This window comes from Rhineura floridana, chromosome 1 (genome assembly GCF_030035675.1).
Source record: "Rhineura floridana isolate rRhiFlo1 chromosome 1, rRhiFlo1.hap2, whole genome shotgun sequence".
NCBI classification, from domain to species: Eukaryota; Metazoa; Chordata; class Lepidosauria; order Squamata; family Rhineuridae; genus Rhineura; species Rhineura floridana.
In genome coordinates, this window is record NC_084480.1 from 50760904 (window position 1) to 50781742 (window position 20839).

The following is a 20839-nucleotide window of genomic DNA, read 5'->3' on the forward strand; positions in this document are numbered from 1 at the left end:
TTTCTCCATTCTTTTTTCATTCAGCATCCAAATTTTTCCTTGCTCAAGTAACAGACAGTGAACCCAAATGTGATTCCCTGAATTAATCTCTGACCTTATTGGAGCTTTTCAAGTTTTCCCCTGGAGAAGGAGGCAGTCTTTTCTTCTCAGGACAACTGCCACTTTCTTCAAGAGCTACAGCACACTTTTTCAGATTCTTCCAAGGGGTCGAACCCAGATCAGTCCATTGTCCCAATGAGGCTGCCTGCAATCCTCCTGTCTTTGAAGTGCTGGCCACAGAGACAGCATTTTCTTCAATGGCAGCTGTTAGGGATCCCAAGCTGCACAATGTTGCCACATGAAAGGTGTGAAATTACCAATATTTAATTAAAATTAACATCCTAATTAACAGCAATATTTTAAGCAGTTTTAAGATTACAATGCTTATCACCTCCACTTGGAAGATGTCCTAAGATGAATGGGGCTTCACTCCAAGTAACTAATGTACAGTTAGGACAGAGCAGTAAAAACTTTTATCCTGAAAATCTTTCCCTGTCTTGAGCTCACAGGGAGATATTTTGTTCTTTGCCAAGATAAGGCTTACAATATGTTTTAGCCACGGATCAGTCAGTAACTCTATAGTTATCATGAATATTTGTGTGGCCACAAGAAGAGGGGAAACCTAAATCCTGCTTCAGGTTTCCACAAGAATTAACCTGTAAAACTTTCAACAGTTGAAAGGGCCAAGTCTCTTCCACTTTAATCACGGGTGACTAATTCTTTTTTGGCCTAAGGGCAACATTCCCTCTTTAATAACCCTCTGCAGGCTGTGCCCCATACACATTTTAGCTTTTTTCAAGCCTAATTTTGTGTGTGTGTGCGTGCGTGCGTTTGCATGTGAAAGATTCCTGGAAGCTGCAGTTGGGGGGACAGAATTAACCCTTCTCCAGCTGCAACCCTATCTCCCCCCAAAATATCCACTGTATTGCAATTAAGCTTTAAAAAAGCCTTCTATTGGCCACAACAGAAGGCTTCCCCCCCCCTCATGTCAAAAGGCAGTGGCAAGGCAGAATGAGATGATGCTACAGACCACATGGGAGGCCCCGGGTGCCACATCTGGCCTGCCATTCCCCCTTCCCCTGCTTTAAATGCTTGTTAAAATGTATATGTATACACACTCACACACAACCTTAAGAAGGAAGTATAATGTTACATCTATTTTCAAGAGAAGGTATAGGCAGGACAATACTCCGGATGCAGGCTTGAAGACAGAGTCTCTTCCCTTGTTACTTGTTGGTCCCCAGGAGTGTACCAAGGTTACAGTGGGACCAGGCCTTGGGTTTGTATGCTGTACCCTACTCCCCCTCCCCGGTAGAAATGTGGAGATTTCACTTTTGCCTCCCAAGATCAGGGGAATTCTGCACTCAGCTAAACACAGATCCTTGTTTAGTTAACTTGTATTTTGGTGAAGAAGTCCATAAGGGAGCCAACAGGTCTAACACCCAAGCCCAAGGCCTCCCTTTCAATCCCTTCTCAGATTTGTTTACAATGTTAGGCCAGTGGGACAAGATGAGAAGCATATCTTAAGCTCATACAACAGCACATGAGCCCATTATCTCCAGTCTTAAGACCGCCCACAAATGAACATCAGTTCATCTTAAAAGAGAATGTTTCTTACTTATCTTCTCTTGTCAGTTCCATAGAGTCCATATTGTCTGTGGTACAAAATATTGGTGCTGGAAGCAACTCCTCAGAAACTTCTTGTTGCAAACCAGATATATCATTGCAATTCTCGGAACCAGGTGAGATTTCCACCAATGTTAAAATGAATGTTGGCTCCTCCTCTGCCTTTGGATCACTCACTACTAAGACACACAAACGGGAAAAATAAAGTATTAAAAATATACAAAACAAAGTTTAAACGATTCTGTGTATGGTTATTCTATTATTGTGATCATCATCATTTATTACCCAGCCTTCACCCAAAGGTCCCCAGGTGGGTTACAACAATTTTAAAATATGGCATTAAAAACAATTTAAAAACAACCTAAAATCCCAGAACAGGGTGGGTCCTAAAAAAAACTCTCTCAGTTGTCAAAGGCCAGGGTAAAGAGGTGTGTCTTCAGCATTCATCTAAAACTGCAGCAAAGTTGCCAGACCACTTTGGTGGGGAGGAGTTCCACAAGTTAGGGGCCACCACAGAGAATGTCCTCAGGGCACCACCACCCTGAGTTTTCAAGGGTGGCAGTACTGCCCCCTGCTGATCTCAGCACCCAAGAGGGTCTGTACGGAAAGAGAGAGTCTTGCAGATATTTGGGACCTAAATCATTTAGGGCTTTAAACACTAGTGTGAGCACCTTCAGTTGGGCTCAGAAACAAACTGGCAACCAAGGCAGCTGTTTTAAAACAGGGGTTATATGAGATCTAAAGGGAACCCCAGCCAGTAATCTGGCTGAGGCATTTTGGACCAGTTGAAGTTTCCAAGACATCTTCAAGGGCAGCCCTACGTAGAGCGCATGGCAATAATCCAATCTGGAAGTTACCAGAACACCTGGTTGGCCACTGCAAGAACAGGATGCTGGACTAGATGGGCCACTGGCCTGATCCAGCAGGCTCTTCTTATGTTCTTATGCATATTGGAGCAAAAAATCTTAATTTCACATATACGCTCATGGGGTCTGAACTGGCGGTGACCGACCAGGAGAGAGACCTCGGGGTTGTAGTGGACAGCACGATGAAAATGTCGACCCAGTGTGCGGCAGCTGTGAAAAAGGCAAATTCCATGCTAGAGATAATTAGGAAAGGTATTGAAAATAAAACAGCCGATATCATAATGCCGTTGTATAAATCTATGGTGCGGCCGCATTTGGAATACTGTGTACAGTTCTGGTCGCCTCATCTCAAAAAGGATATTATAGAGTTGGAAAAGGTTCAGAAGAGGGCAACCAGAATGATCAAGGGGATGGAGCGACTCCCTTACGAGGAAAGGTTGCAGCATTTGGGGCTTTTTAGTTTAGAGAAAAGGCGGGTCAGAGGAGACATGATAGAAGTGTATAAAATTATGCATGGCATTGAGAAAGTGGATAGAGAAAAGTTCTTCTCCCTCTCTCATAATACTAGAACTCCTGGACATTCAAAGAAGCTGAATGTTGGAAGATTCAGGACAGACAAAAGGAAGTACTTCTTTACTCAGCGCATAGTTAAACTATGGAATTTGCTCCCACAAGATGCAGTAATGGCCACCAGCTTGGACGGCTTTAAAAGAAGATTAGACAAATTCATGGAGGACAGGGCTATCAATGGCTACTAGCCATGATGGCTGTGCTCTGCCACCCTAGTCAGAGGCAGCATGCTTCTGAAAACCAGTTGCCGGAAGCCTCAGGAGGGGAGAGTGTTCTTGCACTCGGGTCCTGCTTGCGGGCTTCCCCCAGGCACCTGGTTGGCCACTGTGAGAACAGGATGCTGGACTAGATGGGCCACTGGCCTGATCCAGCAGGCTCTTCTTATGTTCTTATGTTCTTATGGAGTACCTGTGGCCAAGTAACCTCTGCCCAAAAGGGGCTGAAGCTGGTGAACCAGCTGGAGCTGGAAAAAGGCACTTCTCACCTCTGAGGCCACCTGAACCTGCTGGATCCAGGAGTACCCCCAAGCTGCCGACCTGCTCCTTCCAGGGAAGTCAACCCCATCCAGAACAAGCTGTCTCCCCATCTCCCAGTCATGAGAACTCTGGAGACATAACACCTCCATCTTTTCAGGATTCAGTTTACTGGCCCACATCCAGCCCATCACCACCTCCAAGCACCAGTTCAACACCTTAACCACTTCTCCTGATTCAGATGGAAGAGAGAGGTAGAGCTGGGTGTTATGTGCATATTGATGGCACCTCACTCCAGATCTGATGACAGCTTCCAGCAGGTTCACATAGATGTTTAAAAATATGGGGAACAAGATGGAACCCTGCAGAACGGCTCCCATGCCACTATGGGAAAGCCCCTACAGTTTCTTTTTATTTTCACAAGCAAAGTGAGATGCAAGTGTTATAAGAGAGCAGGATTGCTCTTTGCCTAGCTAGGTAATGAACATAACTCTGGCCTGCATCCAGTGTTGCTCAAACAAAAGGCAAAGTGACACAACAGATCTTTCCCTGCCGCTGCAATCCCCCCCGATACACACTTGATAAAGCCTTATACAGCTTCTCTTCTTGTATTTAAGCAGCTGCTTTACCTTAGTGGCAACTATAACAGATATTAGAGATATAGCCAAATGAATGGAATCTGTCTTCTTTAATGACACCTAATTAGACTACATTATACTAGCAAGTATGTATGTTTTATAATGTGCTGACTCTGATTTTTATTCCAAAAATATTTATATCCCACCTTACATTTATAAAAATACTTATAGAATCATAGAATAGTAGAGTTGGAAGGGGCCTACAAGGCCATCGAGTCCAACCCCCTGCTCATTGCAGGAATCCAAATCAAAGCATTCCTGACAGATGGCTGTCCAGCTGCCTCTTGAATGCCTCCATTGTCAGACAGCCCACTACCTCTCTAGGTAATTGGCTCTAGCCAGCTTATAGCATTAATATAAACACGTGCTGGACATAATGCATCTATTTTACCAAAATAGCTATTAGTAACTTAGTACCTTCTCTGTTCACATAAGCGAACGCAAATAAACCTTATGAATGAACAATGTTGAAGGACCAGTTCTGACTGATACATGGGAAGGGGGAAGACAGGTTCCAAGTGCCTATCCCATGGGATTTCCACACATGGAAATCTCGTTTGCATAGGGCCTCTATGCAAAACAACCCATACATATAGACTCAAACTGAGTGATCAATAGTCCACATAAATCTGGGAAGTGACAGCACAATTTGGAACTCTACATGGTGGATTTTTCATGAATAGCATGCAGAAGGAGTTGCCCGAGTATGGCCATCCAGCAGGCTTAAAGCTAGAGGCAGGGTAGCAGGCTGCAGTCCCATTCCCCAACCATACATAGCCAACAAAGTTATTCAGAACTGGTCTTAACAGTGTTTAAAAAGGTAGAATTCTTCAATCCTCACCCAAATAACTTTTAAAGCACCATTAAAATACTGATGAATAAGGCCACTACATGCTTTAATCCGAGGTACTGTATTGTTACCTAGGACTTTTTTTAAAAAAAAAAAGTGGTGATCCACACTTGCATTTGTTTCTTCTTTTTTAATTTACTGTAAATGATGAAAGACGATTTTGTTTATGTGAAGCCAGTTCACAAAAGCAGCAAACACTTGATCATAAAACAGCATGATATGTACCTGCTGTCATCTCTGCAGTGGATGAAATACTGGGATACTCGGCTGCTTCAGTCTGGTAATAAAAAAAAATCACAATAAAAATCTCAAGCATGCCAAATACACTCTAGTGCTCAGAAGATAAATGACATTATAAAACAAAAATTCTTGGTAATTGCTTTTAAAGATATATATTTATTTTTATCCATGTTCTCCCTCTGCCTAGTCAAATGTTTTCCAAGAGCAGAGTAAAAATCCCTTATTAAATAAATTTTAAAAACCCTCCTTCCAAAGAACATCACTACAAAATAAAGCAAAATGGAAACAAAAGACTTGGCAACAGTTATAATCCCAAAGAAAATCTCTGAATGGAAGCACTTAGCAATATTAGCAAAGAACAAAATCTTGCCTATATATTTATCTTATAACTACTTGGAAACTAGCAATCTTGGCCTATAAGACAATCTTTGCCCAAAATGACTCACAGAAAAGATTGCTTAGTAATTCAAAGAAAATTAATTCCTTCAATTATCCTAATTATTGTAGTATTCATTCAAACCCACAGAGCTGAGGTCTGCTCCACAGACAACATTTTTCCCCATAGTGTTTTTACACATTTACAGCTAAGGTTAGTTCAAATGCTTGTCAGAAGAACAGTCTGACATGTCTTTTTTGCGCAGAAGATCATTAAAGTCACATCAGAAAAGAAAAGACTGATCAAACTCCCAAATTAAAAGCAACTTTTAAGGAAAGGAATCGCAGTTTAGCAACACACTGGGATGCAGAAACCATTTCTGGGAAAGGAAGAAATCAAGTAGAGGGAAAAGTTCTAGTTCTGACAAGGAGTCCATAAGGCAGCAAGACAACTGCAGTATCACATAGTTCCAAGTGACAAACTTGCTCTAATAAAGGCCAAGATGTGAACTGAAACTTTATAACCTCAGTCTCCAAGTCCACCCCCTCAAGCCCTACCTTCCCTTGTTCAAAGAATAGAGGCTCTTAAGGGCCAACATGCACCTCCTCTCCACAGCCTCCCACCGAGCATATTCCCTGCACTTCTGGGCAAGCACAGGGGTCATTTGGCTCCTTAGAATCAGGGGAAAGGGCTTAGTATGGTTCTAGTTCCATTTAGAGAGCTCTGGATCAGTGTGCTGAGCCTGATCCAGTTCTTCAGCCAGCAGCAAATTCTGGATTGGCCTGCTCATCCTCATCCTCCATCTCTGAGCGTGAGGCCAGGGACGTGATGGAGAGAAAGACAGGCTATATGCATACAAGTAGGGATGTCCAGTTTGTGCAATTACTGTTTCAGGAATATTCAAAATACACTACTGTATTCAGCAGGACTTTGTAATGGCCTTCAGGGAGGGTGTGTGTATGTTTGCAGTAGCTTCCTCTTTTTACTACTTCCCATAAAGCAGCTAATTCAGTTATACAAAAACAAACAATACCTGTGCAAATTTAACTGCCGACAACTGGTGTTCAACAGGAGCACCAACTTGGACATTAACATTTGTGTTGTGGTCACTTGGTGGTTCAGGAGGGTCTGCTTCTGGAGAAAGCTTTGGAGCAGTTGTCTCTGATGCAACTTCCCAAGTCTCTCTCACCATGTTTTCTCTTGGGAAAAATTATGACAGTTTGACTTCATAAAATGTTTGCCAGTTAACCAACATAAAAATTTTTATACCGCATCACTTGAAACAAGCTGTGCCAGGTTTACTAACATTGTTTGTTAAAGTGATTAAAAATACCATTAACTGCTCCATAAATAAGTTCAGCTAGTAAAGAATACAATGCCTTTTTAAAAAAAGTGTCCTCTCCAAATATCTTAAGTTATTTTATAATTCTCATTCTTCAAAAGTTACTTGGGTGAAATGAAGTGGATTAAAAATTAATAAGGTAAATGCTATTTTCTGAAGAAAAAGAAGAAGGAAGAAGAATCACGCTCCCAAATCAAGTACGTGTAGTTGCATATTTTCCAATAATCCTAGTAAACTATATACCGCATATGCCCATTCCACAAAACACAATTTACTACCTATTTTACACAAAGCAGCTCAAAGCAGCTAAGAGAGATTCTGTTTATACCTTTCCATGTTGTCTTTCTGCATGGCAGGACCAGCACTTGCAAGCTGTAAATCCTGTTTCTCTCCAGAGCTGCTATTAGTTACCTCATCCAATCTGAGATTCTGTTCCACTTCAACTTTCTGCTCTTCCGTTTCATTTTCTGACACTTTCTTTTCTATTATTTTAGACATTAAAACACCACTCAATATAGGTTGCAAAACATTTATACTATTTTGACACTGACAAGACATCATATTTCACCTGACCCCCCAAAGGGAGGTTGAAAATATGTGGAGATCATTTGATAAAAAGAGCTCATCATTAATCTGTTAGCAGCAAAACAGTGTGCAGCTCAATCCTGGAAGAACACAGTCAAGTGCCGATTGTCGCTCAGTGGAGAAACAGACGTGAATATTGCAATGATGCTGAAACTAAGAACTCATGACCTATAGATTTCAGGTTAAAACAGGTCATCCTCTCTCAGTTTTGTTGATGGCCATAAAAAGAAATGAATAAAACTGGCAAACACACAGCAATCTATATGTTGCAATTCCAAGCTGTTAGCTGAGGGTTATATGCATAAAGGAAAGAGATTTGAATGTATTCAGACATCAAAGGTCAAACCATGGTTTGTAAAGCCAAACATGATTCTGGCATTATGACTGACCCTACATCAGCTTACAAACTGTAGTTTGCAACAGGCTGTCAAATCAGGTATCATGTCATGATTTGAAACTGGTTTGCAAATCACAGCTTATGTTAACCTTGATTTGTTGTTAAGCTGAATTCACAAACCATTAACAAATTATAGTTTGGGCCGCTGGAGGTTGCTGCACCACAGAGGCAAGAGCCAACTTACAGAGCTGAGTGTTGAGCAGATGAAAAATAAAGCAGATGAGCAGCTCAACTGAAGCTCAAATCGTGGTCTAGCTTTTGATTTATATGTGGTATATAATATTGTTGTTACAGACTCTAGGCCATAGGTAGCCAAGTGGTGTCCTCCAGATGGCACTGCCTGGGTTTTTTTCGTAAGATGCTGGTGTCTGGCAGAAGCTAGAACACATCCCTAAAATGCTATTAAAATATAGTACATAGGACAAACCATGCCTTGCATGATGTCTAAATAGAGTCACAGACTTGAGGATAGGTCACTGTTCACATTTCACTGCTTATGTGTGTCAACTAACTACGCAGACAAAAAGCAGTAGAACTGATCCAAAATGTAAGCTTTATTTACCAGTGTGGTGTAGTGGTTAAGGTGTTGGACTACGATCTGGGAGACCAGGGTTCGAATCCCCACACAGCCATGAAGCTCACTGGGTGACCTTGGGCCAGTCACTGCCTCTCAACCTCAGAGGAAGGCAATGGTAAACCACCTCTGAATACAGCTTACCACGAAAACCCTAATCATAGGGTTGCCCATAAGTCGAAATCAACTTGAAGGCAGTCCATTTCATTTCACACATTAGAACCTAGTTAACCTGAGCGGAGCCTAACGTAGCCCAGAATATTTATTTTTTTTAAATCCTATTTCCCTAATCTTTTTTCCATTAGCAGTAAACATTCTGCTACAAAATTTTATCAGAATAAAGAAGGACAAATGAACAACACTACACTTCCATAGGATGAATCATCTGCAGTAATCAAGTATATTGATACTTATATTCAGCTAATTTAATATAAGTTTCCAAGAATTGCAGAGTATTTAAATGTATAAGAGGCTTTAAAAGGACATGGGTTGGTACACAAAGATAGCCCTCAGTCAGGTCTGCAGAAGCCTGATATCTTGAGGCTGCTGCACCTCCCAAATGAAAGTCAACATTTCTATCCAAAATTTGCAGTACGTCACGAATCTGTTCAAAAATTTCAAATCCAATACCACTCACTTGGCACAACGAGAGCAACAGTAATAGACAACCACAGACAGCAGGAGCAACAGACACTCACACTCTGAGGGAAAAGGTAAAAACTACAACACAAACACAGGGATAGAATCTCACTGTACATGCATCCATAAAACTCACAAACCGCAAGAATCACAAACTTTCCACGCGAAAAATCATAGGCCAGAAGAGCACAAGCAAATACTGGGTTGCTTCAAGTGAGGCAAGAAAACAAACTGCCACTCCAAAGGAGAGGCGTCTCTGAGATTCTGTTGGAATGATGGCGTTTTCCTGCCTCAAGCAGCTGGAGAAACACAATTCCACTTGGAGCATCCTAGTGCTAGAGAAAAACAAAACTAAGACTATGTATGCAAAATACACAAACTGCACTGAAATCATGGAAATCACAAACGTTTACATTAAATTGCACACATTATTTTGAAGAGATTTGAATATTCCAGCAACACCTAGTGTGGAGAAGGGGGAAGAGTATTGGCAGAGGACATGAAGGAAATGGAGAGCTATGTAGGGACAGAGATCTCACTTCAAATCACACAGTATGTGTTTCAGATGCCTTTTAATTTTCAAGGATTCATCAGAAGCCGACTACATTTTCTTCCCTTTCTTCAAGTTTTGCGTTTAAATATGAGGCATTTTAACAATGTGGCAGGGAGAATGCACTGGGGAAGCGTGGAGGGAAGAGGGGTTGGAAACAGACAGGCACACGGTATATACAGATTTGGCTGCACATTTTCTCTGGATCATTTTGGTGTTAGAAGCTTGTAGTACAGAAAAAAATGAAACCAGATATTCTTAGTCAACACCTACATACACACTATAATTTCTGCAGAGGGTAAAGAATTCATAAAATCCTGCAGTGCAAAATTAAGCCTGACTGCTATGATTTTACACATAAGGACCAAAAACTTACCATTCTGGATTTCTTTAGATTGTTCAACATATGAACTTAGACCAAGAGATTTTTGAGGAACATTCCTGGTCAGTCTCAGACCTGTGTTAAGATTTGGTTTAGGCTTCGGAAATCGGCATCTTGCTAATTTGGATGATTTATTTCCTGTTGATGGCATCAAATCACTGCAGACAAACAAACAGAAACCCCCACTAAGTACCCTTAATTTTAACATTTATCTGACAAAAATAGTAGGAAAAATCTAGGCCACCAATGGGACGATCTTGCACAGACAACTGGAAAAGACATAGGAATTCCTCTGATAGTCCAGTTCAAACACCTGCTTAAGAGTAAGCTTGTTATTATCCAACATACATAAAACATCAGTATGAACTACAGAAGAGTGAGAGGGGGTACTTAGTTCCTGATCACTTTGGATGGTGCACCTGTACATGGGGCAGTACAGTTTGATTATGCTTATCCTATTAAGCCTCACCATTTATTTATAAAAACTATTTAGAATTGCATTCAACTATGTTCTACTTAGAGTGGGTTTATTAATTTCAGCGGATCTAAGTCATGTCTATTAACTTCAATGGGTCTGCTCTGAGTAAGACCAGCACTGAATAACACCCTTATAGGCCGTCCCCTCATAAAATATAAAGGCAGTGTACAACAATTATGCAAGTACAATAAAACATAAAATACCATAAAAACAATACAAAATAATCATAAAATGATTGGCTCATCCTGAAAAGGCCACTCAGTATAAATAGATATTCCAGAGACATCTGAAAATTAACACTGGGGATGCCTGCTGAATCTCTTCTGGAAGGGTATTCCACAGCAGGAGACCAGCAACACTAAATGCCCAAATTCTAGTTGAACAGTCGGATTTCTGAAACATGGGGGTCAACTAACAACGTTCCTCAGAATGATCTCCAGATGACTGAGCTAGCATTTAAAGGCTCAGGTGGACCTTAAGGTATTCTGGGCCCAAGCTGTTCAGGGCTTGGATATGAACACAAGAGCCTTGAACCTGGCCTGGTAGCATATGGGCAGCCAGTGCAGATGTTTTACCAGGAGTGACATGTGCTGTCAGCTGTCTGCCACTGCATTCTGCATTACCTGGAGCTTCTGAACCAGGCCCGGGGCAGCCCACATAGAGCACATTGCAATAATCTAGTCTCAGTGTTACCTGTGCCTGGCCTACAGTAGCCACAGTATCCCATTCTAAATGCAGCCATAGTTGGTGTACCAGATGGAGCTGGTAAAAGGCACTCCAAATGACAGGGGTCACTTGGGCCTCTAATGACAAAAAATGGACCATTGGTCTCACCTGAAGGGTGATTTTCCTATGAGTCCAGACATCACAGCGGGTATTAGCTCCACCTATCGTGCGAAGGCAAGAATGTCTTTGAAGTCAAGACTAGGGGCGTCAGGCCCCTCCCACTCTCCAGTTCATTCGCAGCGAGTCTAAGGAGAGATATCTAAAAATACAAGAACAAGGCCAACAGGCCTGGCAGCAGGAAAATAACACATAGTAACATGACTCCAACATAGCGGTATAACAGAACTAGAAGTCTTGACTTCACCTTTAAATTTAAATATAATAGCGTAACAGTAATATAGAACACATTAGAAAATATATAGTCATCCTCCAACTGGGAGGGTCGTGATGTCCGGACTCATAGGAAAATCACCCTTCAGATGAGACCAATGGTCCATTTTCCCTATGAGTCCGGCCATCACAGCGGGATGTACCAAAGCAGCCCATACAGGGTGGGACCGGATGCTAATCCTCATTAAGAACCTGTTGCAACACTCGTCTGCCGAAAGATGCGTCAGCAGTGGCATAGCGATCAATTTTATAATGCCTTATAAACGAGTGTGGGGTAGACCAGACTGCAGCCCTACAAATATCGGCAACAGGAGCATTAGTGGCAAAAGCAGCCGAAGTGGCAGCTGACCTGGTAGAATGAGCCGTTATACTAGCTGGAACTAACAGCTTCAGAGACTCATATGCTAAAGTAATACATGCCCTCTACCAACGGGATAAGGTAGGATTGGATACTTTATGCCCCATAAACCTTGGATGAAAGGATACAAACAGAGACTCCGTTCGTCGAATCTCTTGGGTCCTAGACAGGTAGGTCTTGAGAGCCCTCCAGACATCTAACGAATGCCAAGACTTCTCGAGAGGATGGGTAGGATTCGGGCAAAAGGAAGGCAAAACAATGTCCTGGTTGCAATGAATCGACCTTGGGACGAAAGGAAGGATCAGTCTTCAGCACAACAGAGTCCTTATGGAAGACGCAGAGGTGTCGAGCAGAAGACAATGCGCCCAACTCCGAAACGCGTCTGGCAGATGTGATTGCGATCAGAAACAAGACCTTGAAGGACAGCATACGTAAGGGCACAGTCCTGATGGGTTCAAACGGAGGGCGTTGCAAAGCCTGCAGAACTTTCGGCAAACTCCATGAGGGAAACCGATGGACAACAGGCGGAGAGTGAAGGGCGACTCCCCTCAAAAAACGTTTGATGAACGGATGTGAGGAAATAGGAGCTCCAGGGGAGGACACTGAGAGAATGGACGACAGAGTGGACGCATGTCGACGTAGAGTGTTGGGTCGAAGTCCCATCATAAAGCCACTATGGAGAAATTGCAGCACCTGATGCACAGTGGCCTGGGATGGATCATGGTGGTGGGACTGGCACCACTTGGAGAAAGCCACCCAGGTATGTTGATAAATATGAATAGTGGATGGTCTTCTCGAGGCCAAAATAATATCAATCACAGCGTCAGACAGTCCAGCTGACCTCAAATGTCCCCGTTCAAACGCCACGCTGTTAGATTGAGCCAAGTAGGGTCCTGGTGCACTACTGGACCCTGGGATAGGAGGTCTGGCCTGATTGGAAGTGTCCAAGGATCCATCATCGACACTGCCAGAAGATCTGAGAACCATGGTCGGCATGGGCAAAATGGTGCTATCAGAACCAGCTGTGCCCTCTCGGCTCACGCCTTCCTCAAGGTTTTGGCTAACAATGGTATGGGAGGAAAGGCGTACAAGAGACCGTCTGGCTACGGTATTGTCAGAGCATCCATTGCTTCCGCTGTTGAATCCAGGTATCGGGCAAGGTACCTGGGAAGCTGGCAATTGCGACTGGAGGCAAACAGGTCGATTGAGCATTCGCCGAACCGACTCTGAAGACGATGGAAAATGGCTGAGTGAAGTTTCCATTCCCCCGGAAACACCTGTTGTCTGTTGAGCCAGTCTGCTATCACATTCCAAATCCGTCTGAGATGTTCTGCTTTCAGGGATTGTAGATGTTGTTCTGCACAGACGAAGGTGAGGGAGGGTAAGTCCTGCAGAGGACGACACCTGGTGCCCCCCTGTCTGTTCAAATGTGATTTTACACGCGTGTTGTCCGTTCGAATGAGGACATGGTCCAAAGGGAACAGAGACTGAAAATGAATTAGAGCTAAATGTACAGCTTTTAGCTCCAGCCAGTTGATGCTTTGAGTCTGCTCCGTGGTGGACCAAACCCCCTGAACGTACTGGGAGTTGCAGTGGGCTCCCCAGTCTATGAGGCTGGCATCTGTGGTTACAACAGATCTGTGTGGTTCTCTGAACGGCGTGCCCTTGGAGAGGTGTTGGGACCTCGTCCACCAGCGGAATGATAGGCGCAGTGCGGGGATCAAGCAAACTTTGCAATGGTTGGAGCTGGCAATGTCCTGTTGAAAGGGCAGTAAAGTCCATTGCAGATGCCGAGTGTGGACTCGAGCCCATGGCACAATATGGATTGTAGAAATGAACATTCCGAGCTCCCTGGCTAGAAGCATGACGTCTGCTGATGTTTGTTACATCAGGGACCTTGCGATGCTTGTAATGGCAGTGATGCAATCTGGAGCCAGGAATACCATTGCCTGCAGGGTATCCAACATTGCCCCTAGATGTAGTAGGCATTGGGTTGGTTAGAGATGGCTTTTGTCGACGTTGACAAGCCAGCCGTAGGTCTCTACCCTGGAAGCGTCGGTTCCAGGAGCCCCTGGATGAATTGGGGTCATAGAATCTGACATTGTGGCCTCGTCCTCCTGGCCGCGTTCCTCGAAAGGGCTGGTTAGTACGGAAGGAAGGAAAGCGCCTGGAAGGCCTATGGTCGATGTTCTGGACAATGGCCAGAACCGGTTTGTGGGCGTCTTTGGGATCAACCAGCACTGCCTTTAGAGCTTCCTCACCGAAGAGTAACGATCCGGAGTAAGGAGACCTGGCCAGATTCATTCTGGCCGCTGAATCAGCCTGCCAGTGGCGAAGCCAGAGGGTCCCTCGAGCGACTATCTGAGCCGTCATGGCTCGTGCCCCCAAATGAGTGGCATCCAAGGTGGCATCGGGCACAAAAGCTGCTGTCTTACGCAACTGTACCAATGACCTTCTGAGGGCGACAGGATCAGGGTTAGTGTCCTCCAGAAGACCATCCAGCCACATCATAGCTGCTCTGTAGAAAATGGAGGCTGAAGCGGAGGCACGCGTGGATAGGGCAGTGGCCTCGTGGTTTTTGCGGAGGGTGAAGTCTATTCGACGCTCAGTAGTGTCCTTTAGTTGGGATTCCCCTTCCCTGGGCAAAAGGGATCGTGAAACGAGGCGAGCGATTGGTTCGTCTATGCCAGGGACGTGTAACTTGGTGGCAAAGTCCGGAGCTAGGGCGTAAAGCCTGTCAGCCAGGTTCTGGAAGTGGCGAGATTGAAATGGTTGAGCCCATTCTTCAGATACCAATTTGGCAATTGGGTCCGGCACCGGGATGTAGTGTTCAATAAGTGCAGGAGATTTGAGAACCTTGGCCCCTTTGATGGCTGGTGCGGAAGAAGTTGAAGGCGCAGTCTGTAGACCAAGGGTATTAACTACCCTGCGTGCCAGGGGCTGATAGTCTGAGGCATTAAACAAGCGATACGATGTATCCTCCTCATGATCTGAATCGTCGCTCCAGTCATCTCCTTCAACGTGGTCAGTGAAGGTTGACTCCTCCGCATACGAGGCTTCGTCAATACATCTGCCTCTGGCTATATCGAAGGGATTTGGTGAGCAGGAAGGAGGAGCTTCATGACACGCACGTTGGTCCATGTTGAGTTGAGGTATGGCCGGAACTTGTGGTAGTGACTGCATTTGGGTGATAAATGCCAGCATGGCTTGAAGTTGGGAGAAGAAATCAGGGGACAGCTGCAGCCCGGTTGTGGCAGATGTTTGTGCCTGAGCCGGTATTGGAGCAGATGTTTGGGGCGGTAAAACGGAGGGAGGCTGGTTAGGTGAAAGCTGAGTGGAAAAGCCAGCAAAAACCTCCTCGTCAGAGAAAGCAGCAGGGGAATGAAGTATATCGTTTGTGTGTGCCTGAGTTGCTGTGGTAGTGGTGGTGGTTGGCACAGAGGCATAGCGTGGCCGCTTTGGTTTGTTATGGCTGGAAATATGTTTTGTCTTAGCCATTACTTTAACATGCTTAGACTTAGTCACCTTGGAGTGTTGTGGCTGGGCTGTTTGTGACATGCCTGGCTGATCTGGCATCATATTGGCTGATTGCGACATGCCTGGCTGTTCTGCCATCTTATATTAACTTGGGTGCAGTACACTGCCACGGAGGGGGCAGGATGTAAAGACCCAAACTGGCACAGCGTACGACCACGGAGGGGGTAGAATACACTGGCAGATGGCTAAGTGCACTGCCACAGAGGGGGCAGAATGCACTGTGGTATCAGCGTTAGTATAATATAGGCTGTATTTTAGGTTTGGTACACAGCCACAGAGGGGGCAGGATGTACAAAATATAGTTCAGATTAGTGCTGTAGGCTGGATTTCAGGCGTGGTACACGGCCACAGAAGGAGCAGGATGTACTGAATATAATTCGGATTTAGTACAAGTCAGCACTGATATTTAGGCTCCAGCCTTGATGATACTGAATATAATTCAAATTTATTACCAGTCAGCCACTGATATTAAAGCTCCAGCCTTGATAATACTGAATATAATTCAGATTTTGTACAAGTCAGCCACTGAAATTAAAGCTCCAGCCTTGATAATACTGAATATAATTCAGATTTAGTACAAGTCAGTCACTGATATTAAAGCTTCAGCCTTGATAATACTGAATATAATTCAGATTCAGTACAAGTCAGCCACTGATATTAAAGCTTCAGCCTTGATAATACTGAATATAATTCAGATTTAGTATAAGTCAGTCACTGATATTAAAGCTCCAGTCATGATAATACTGAATATAATTCAGATTTAGTGCAAGTCAGCCACTGATATTAAAGCTCTAGCCTTGATAATACTGAATATAATTCAATTAGTAGAAGTCAGCCACTGATATTAAAGCTCCAGCCTTGATGATACTGAATATAATTCAAATTTAGTACAAGTCAGCCACTGATCTTAAAGCTCCAGCCTTGATAATACTGAATATAATTCAGATTTAGTATGAGTCAGCCACTGATATTAAAGCTCCAGTCTTGATAATACTGAATATAATTCAGATTTAGTACAGGTCAGCCACTGATTTAAAGCTCCAGCCTTGATGGTACTGAATATAATTCAAATTTAGTACAAGTCAGCCACTGTATTAAAACTCCAGCCTTGATGATACAGTCACAGTAATTTTGTGTGTGAGGAAGCCCTGTGTAACTCTGTCTACAACACACAGACAACACACATACAGATAGCTTGCAGGGAAGGTATCCGATGGTTAATAAAGGGGTAACAAAAAAGGCGGGAAATTTGAATTCAACAAAAATGGCGGGAAAAAATGATCTAAAAATGGAGAAAGACAGAGCAATGGCGGCCGTCTGGTAACAAACTGGGGGAAGGGTAGCTCAGCACAGCCTCGCAGGGGGAGCCGCGGGGCCGATAGCCGCACTAGTGGCTCCAAGAAAACCCCCAAGAAGAAAGAGCAGATAGAAGCCTGTGCGGGATAAGGCAGCAGTAGGCAAGCCGCCGCTGCCGCCGCCGGGAGCAGGACTCTCCGCGGCGAAATCAAAGTGCCGAGAGAAGCCTGTGAGGGATGAGGCAGCAGGAGGCAAGCCGCTGCCGCCGCCGGGAGCAGGGCTCTCCGCGGCGAAATTAAAGTTGCGGAGAGAGAGCCGGATCACCAGGCTCTAGGGAGGCAGAACCCCAGCAGGTAAAAAAAGGTTGGAAAAAAGGCAGGGAGCCGCAGCCGCAGGCTCCCGCCTGGGAGAGAACCACAGCCGCGGTCTCTCCAAGGGCTCCACAGAGCGCGGCTTGAGACAGGGAAAAACCACTACGGGAGAGAAAGAGCTGCGATCTCCCGAAGCTCAAAACGGCCAGAAAACCACAGAACACCGCAGCCGCAGTCTCTGTGGGGGTCCTCAAACATGCAAGAGAATAAACGAAAAATAAAAGGTTAAAGACCAATCAGGGAGAACCTCAGCCGCGGTCTCTGAGGAAAGAACCTCAAACAAACAACAGAGATAAATGACATTTAAACACAAAGTAAACAAATATGAAAACAACTTAGCTAAATTCTACGCTATAGGATCTCAATGATAGGATTTCAATCTTGTTCGCAGGAAGGCAAGAATGAACTGGAGAGTGGGAGGGGCCTGACGCCCCTAGTCTTGACTTCAAAGACATTCTTGCCTTCGCACGATAGGTGGAGCTAATACCCGCTGTGATGGCCGGACTCATAGGGAAAAGTGTCCAGGAGTACACCCCAAGTTATCTACCTGCTCCTTCGATGGGAGTGCAACCTCATCCAGAACAGGCAATTGGCCTATCTTCTAGAGACAGGAACCACCTTCCAAGAGCCTCCATCTTCCTAAGAGTCAAACTCAGTTTACTGGGCCCTCATCTAGTGCACCACTGCATTCAGTGTACTGCACTGGTCCAGGGTTTGCACATCCACCATTTGAGATGTCATGGAGAAACAGAGGTGTATGTCATCAGCATACTGATGACACCATGCTCCAAAACTCCTAATGACAGCACCCAACAGATTCACATGGATGTTAAATAGCATTGGGGAAAAACAGTGCCCTCAGGAACCCCACAGCACAAGTGCCAGGGGATTGTACAGCATCCCCCAATGCTACTCTTTGGACTCAACTGTGCAGGTAGGAAAGGAACCACTGTAATAGAGTGCCTCTGATACCATCCTGAACAGTTGGTCCAGGAGGATACCATGGTCAATGATATGAAAAGCTGCTGAAAGATCAAGTAAGAGTAACAGGATTGCACTCCCCCATCTCTCTTTCAATAAAGATGGCCAAGGCTGATTAAGCCCTGAAACCAGGCCTCAACACAGATTAAAGTGGATAATCCAGGAACACTTGCAGTTGCCCAGCCCACAACCCTCTCCATCATCTCCCCCTCCCAAAAAGAGTGATTGGTGTCTGGCCAGTAGTTATTACACACCACTGGGTACAAGGCAGGTTTTTTTTAAGGAGTGGATGTACCACTGCCTTTTAAGGGCAGCGAACACCACCCCATCACACAACGTGTTCATAACACCAAGGACCCAAATGTCCAACCCTACTCCAGCTAGTTTTAACAAGCCAGGGAGGGCAGGGTTACAGATATGCATTACTCGTTGTTGGATGCATTACTGAAAGTATCCTGTCTACATCATCAGGCCAAGATCCCATTACCACTAGGCCAGATGTCGCATTGGATACTTTGACCAGATCTGCCATAATAGTGGCCTCCAAGTCGCTATAAAGGTAAGTAACTTTATCCTCAGTGTTTTTGTAAACCACTCACAGCTAATCATTGTATGTTCCAACGATCCCACACCACACACCACCAAATCAGAGGTAACTAACTTCAGATGACACAAAACATCTTTGCCAAGCAACTCCCCAAGGATGTGATCGACACAGAGAAGCACGATTATGTGTCCTAATGTGTTCAGTTAGCTTAAGAACGAGTGACCAAATCCTACAAATCATAGACTAAAACTGAAGACTATTCAGGATACAGAACACTATACCTTTGTTGTATATTCACCTATATTTACATGGGATGACTTTAAAAATCAAGTTAGGAAGGCAAAGAGCTGGGTAAGTTAATTACAGGGGCCCAGGAAGCTGCCTTATGCTGAGTCAAACCACTGGTGCATCTAGCTAAGCACTATCACAATAACTAGTAGCACCTCTCCAAGCTTTCAGGCAGAAGTCCATCCCAGCCCTACCGGGAGATGCCAGGAATTGAACCTGGGACCTTTTGCATGCAAAGCATGTACTTTACTACCAATCTACAATCCTTCCTTGCAGTTATAAAGGCATGATGTATCATGTATCCAGGTAAAACTACTTGCAGCCTAAAGAATGAGTGGGATTCCTAACTGGCATTTACAGTATCAAATATTTTTAGAACAGCAACACAAACCTGCTGATACTAGTTGTTTCCTGGAAGCATTCTTCCAAACCTGATGTATTGCAATACTCTGGAGCAGCTTTATTCATATTGTATGAAGAGACTGGTTCATTCTTTGAAGAGGCAGAAAGTGACACATTAGCTGCTTCCTGTAAGTAATCCTCCATGCCTGATGGTTCATTACCGTGATCCTCTGTAGCAGTTTTGTTTGTATTGTCTGAAGAAAGCGATTCATTTTCTGAAGGGGCAGGATCTGACACATCACAGTGGATTACACTTTGCTCTTCATTATGCTCATTTGGGAAATGATCAGCAACATTCATTTCATCTTTTGGTGAAAATTCCTGCATTTTTCCTTTTTTCCCCACAAAAAGAAAAAGTTGAAACAATTATAGCCTGAATTTATGTATACCCAACAGAAATATTCAATGTGTGCAGTTTCAATTGGGCAATATTCTAAAGATTCCAGTTTGAAATACTAGGTAAATAATGTATTTGTGTGTCTAAATTCTCTTTCTGGCGGTGCAGATAATGATAGTTGCTTCTATTTAATTTAATTTACTTTTTGTATATTGTATTGTTTATATTGTATATTATTATATTTTTATACCTGTGTTTATTTTTCTTGGAAGCCGCCTCGAGGGCCTTTGGCCGAAAGGCGGGGTATAAATAAACTTAATAATAATAATAAATTTCATTAAATTACACTACAACTTTGTGCATGAAAAATACAAGACTAGAAGCCCAATATTCTGCAAGTGGAATATGTTCTGCAGCTTAACCAATCTATATATTTTATATTGGATATAATATCTGGATCTCTTAAATAAGTCTGGTTTTCTGTTTAAATGGAAGAGTGCTCAATTTGTGGATAAGACTAATTAATGAAAATGATGTTTAGGGTTACTAGATGTTTCTTAGACTGTATTGGAGGAGTGTGGACTCTCACTCATACCCCACTTTGCTGGCACTGTATGATGGCAGAGGTATCACTGGTACACATGATATGACACTGCAAATGTATTTTGCACTGTTTTGGTCTGAAGTGTGTGTCTGCCTTTATTGTGTTCTGGAATCATCATTTTTGCTGATGCACATGTATCATTAAACTATATCCCCACATTGCGAGTCTATGAGATGGACATCAGATCTGGCTCCTTAAGACATTTTTAGTGGTCAAAAAACTACAATGCAAGACTAATAATGTAAAATGATCCCCTAATGTAGGTTTGATATTTCTCTTCTTCACTAAAAAACATTCTACCTATCCCTTATCACTCCTATTCCCTTTGTTTTTGTATGAATATTACTGGTGTAGTCAATTGTGAGGTTTGTATGAAA

General features: G+C 43.6%; 1 protein-coding gene across 2 annotated transcripts in view; it reads right to left on the reverse strand.

Moving 5' to 3' along the window:
• Positions 1–20839, reverse strand: part of BDP1 (B double prime 1, subunit of RNA polymerase III transcription initiation factor IIIB) — a 93637-nt gene that overhangs the window by 20532 nt on the left and 52266 nt on the right. For both annotated transcript variants that reach the window (XM_061621305.1, XM_061621315.1), the window contains exons 32-38: positions 19511–19853; positions 10142–10305; positions 7349–7502; positions 6712–6877; positions 5288–5339; positions 1658–1844; positions 95–320 (exon numbers count right to left, since the gene is read on the reverse strand). In XM_061621305.1, coding sequence (XP_061477289.1) covers positions 95–320; positions 1658–1844; positions 5288–5339; positions 6712–6877; positions 7349–7502; positions 10142–10305; positions 19511–19853 — 1292 coding nt within the window. The remainder of the gene's footprint in view (positions 1–94; positions 321–1657; positions 1845–5287; positions 5340–6711; positions 6878–7348; positions 7503–10141; positions 10306–19510; positions 19854–20839) is intronic.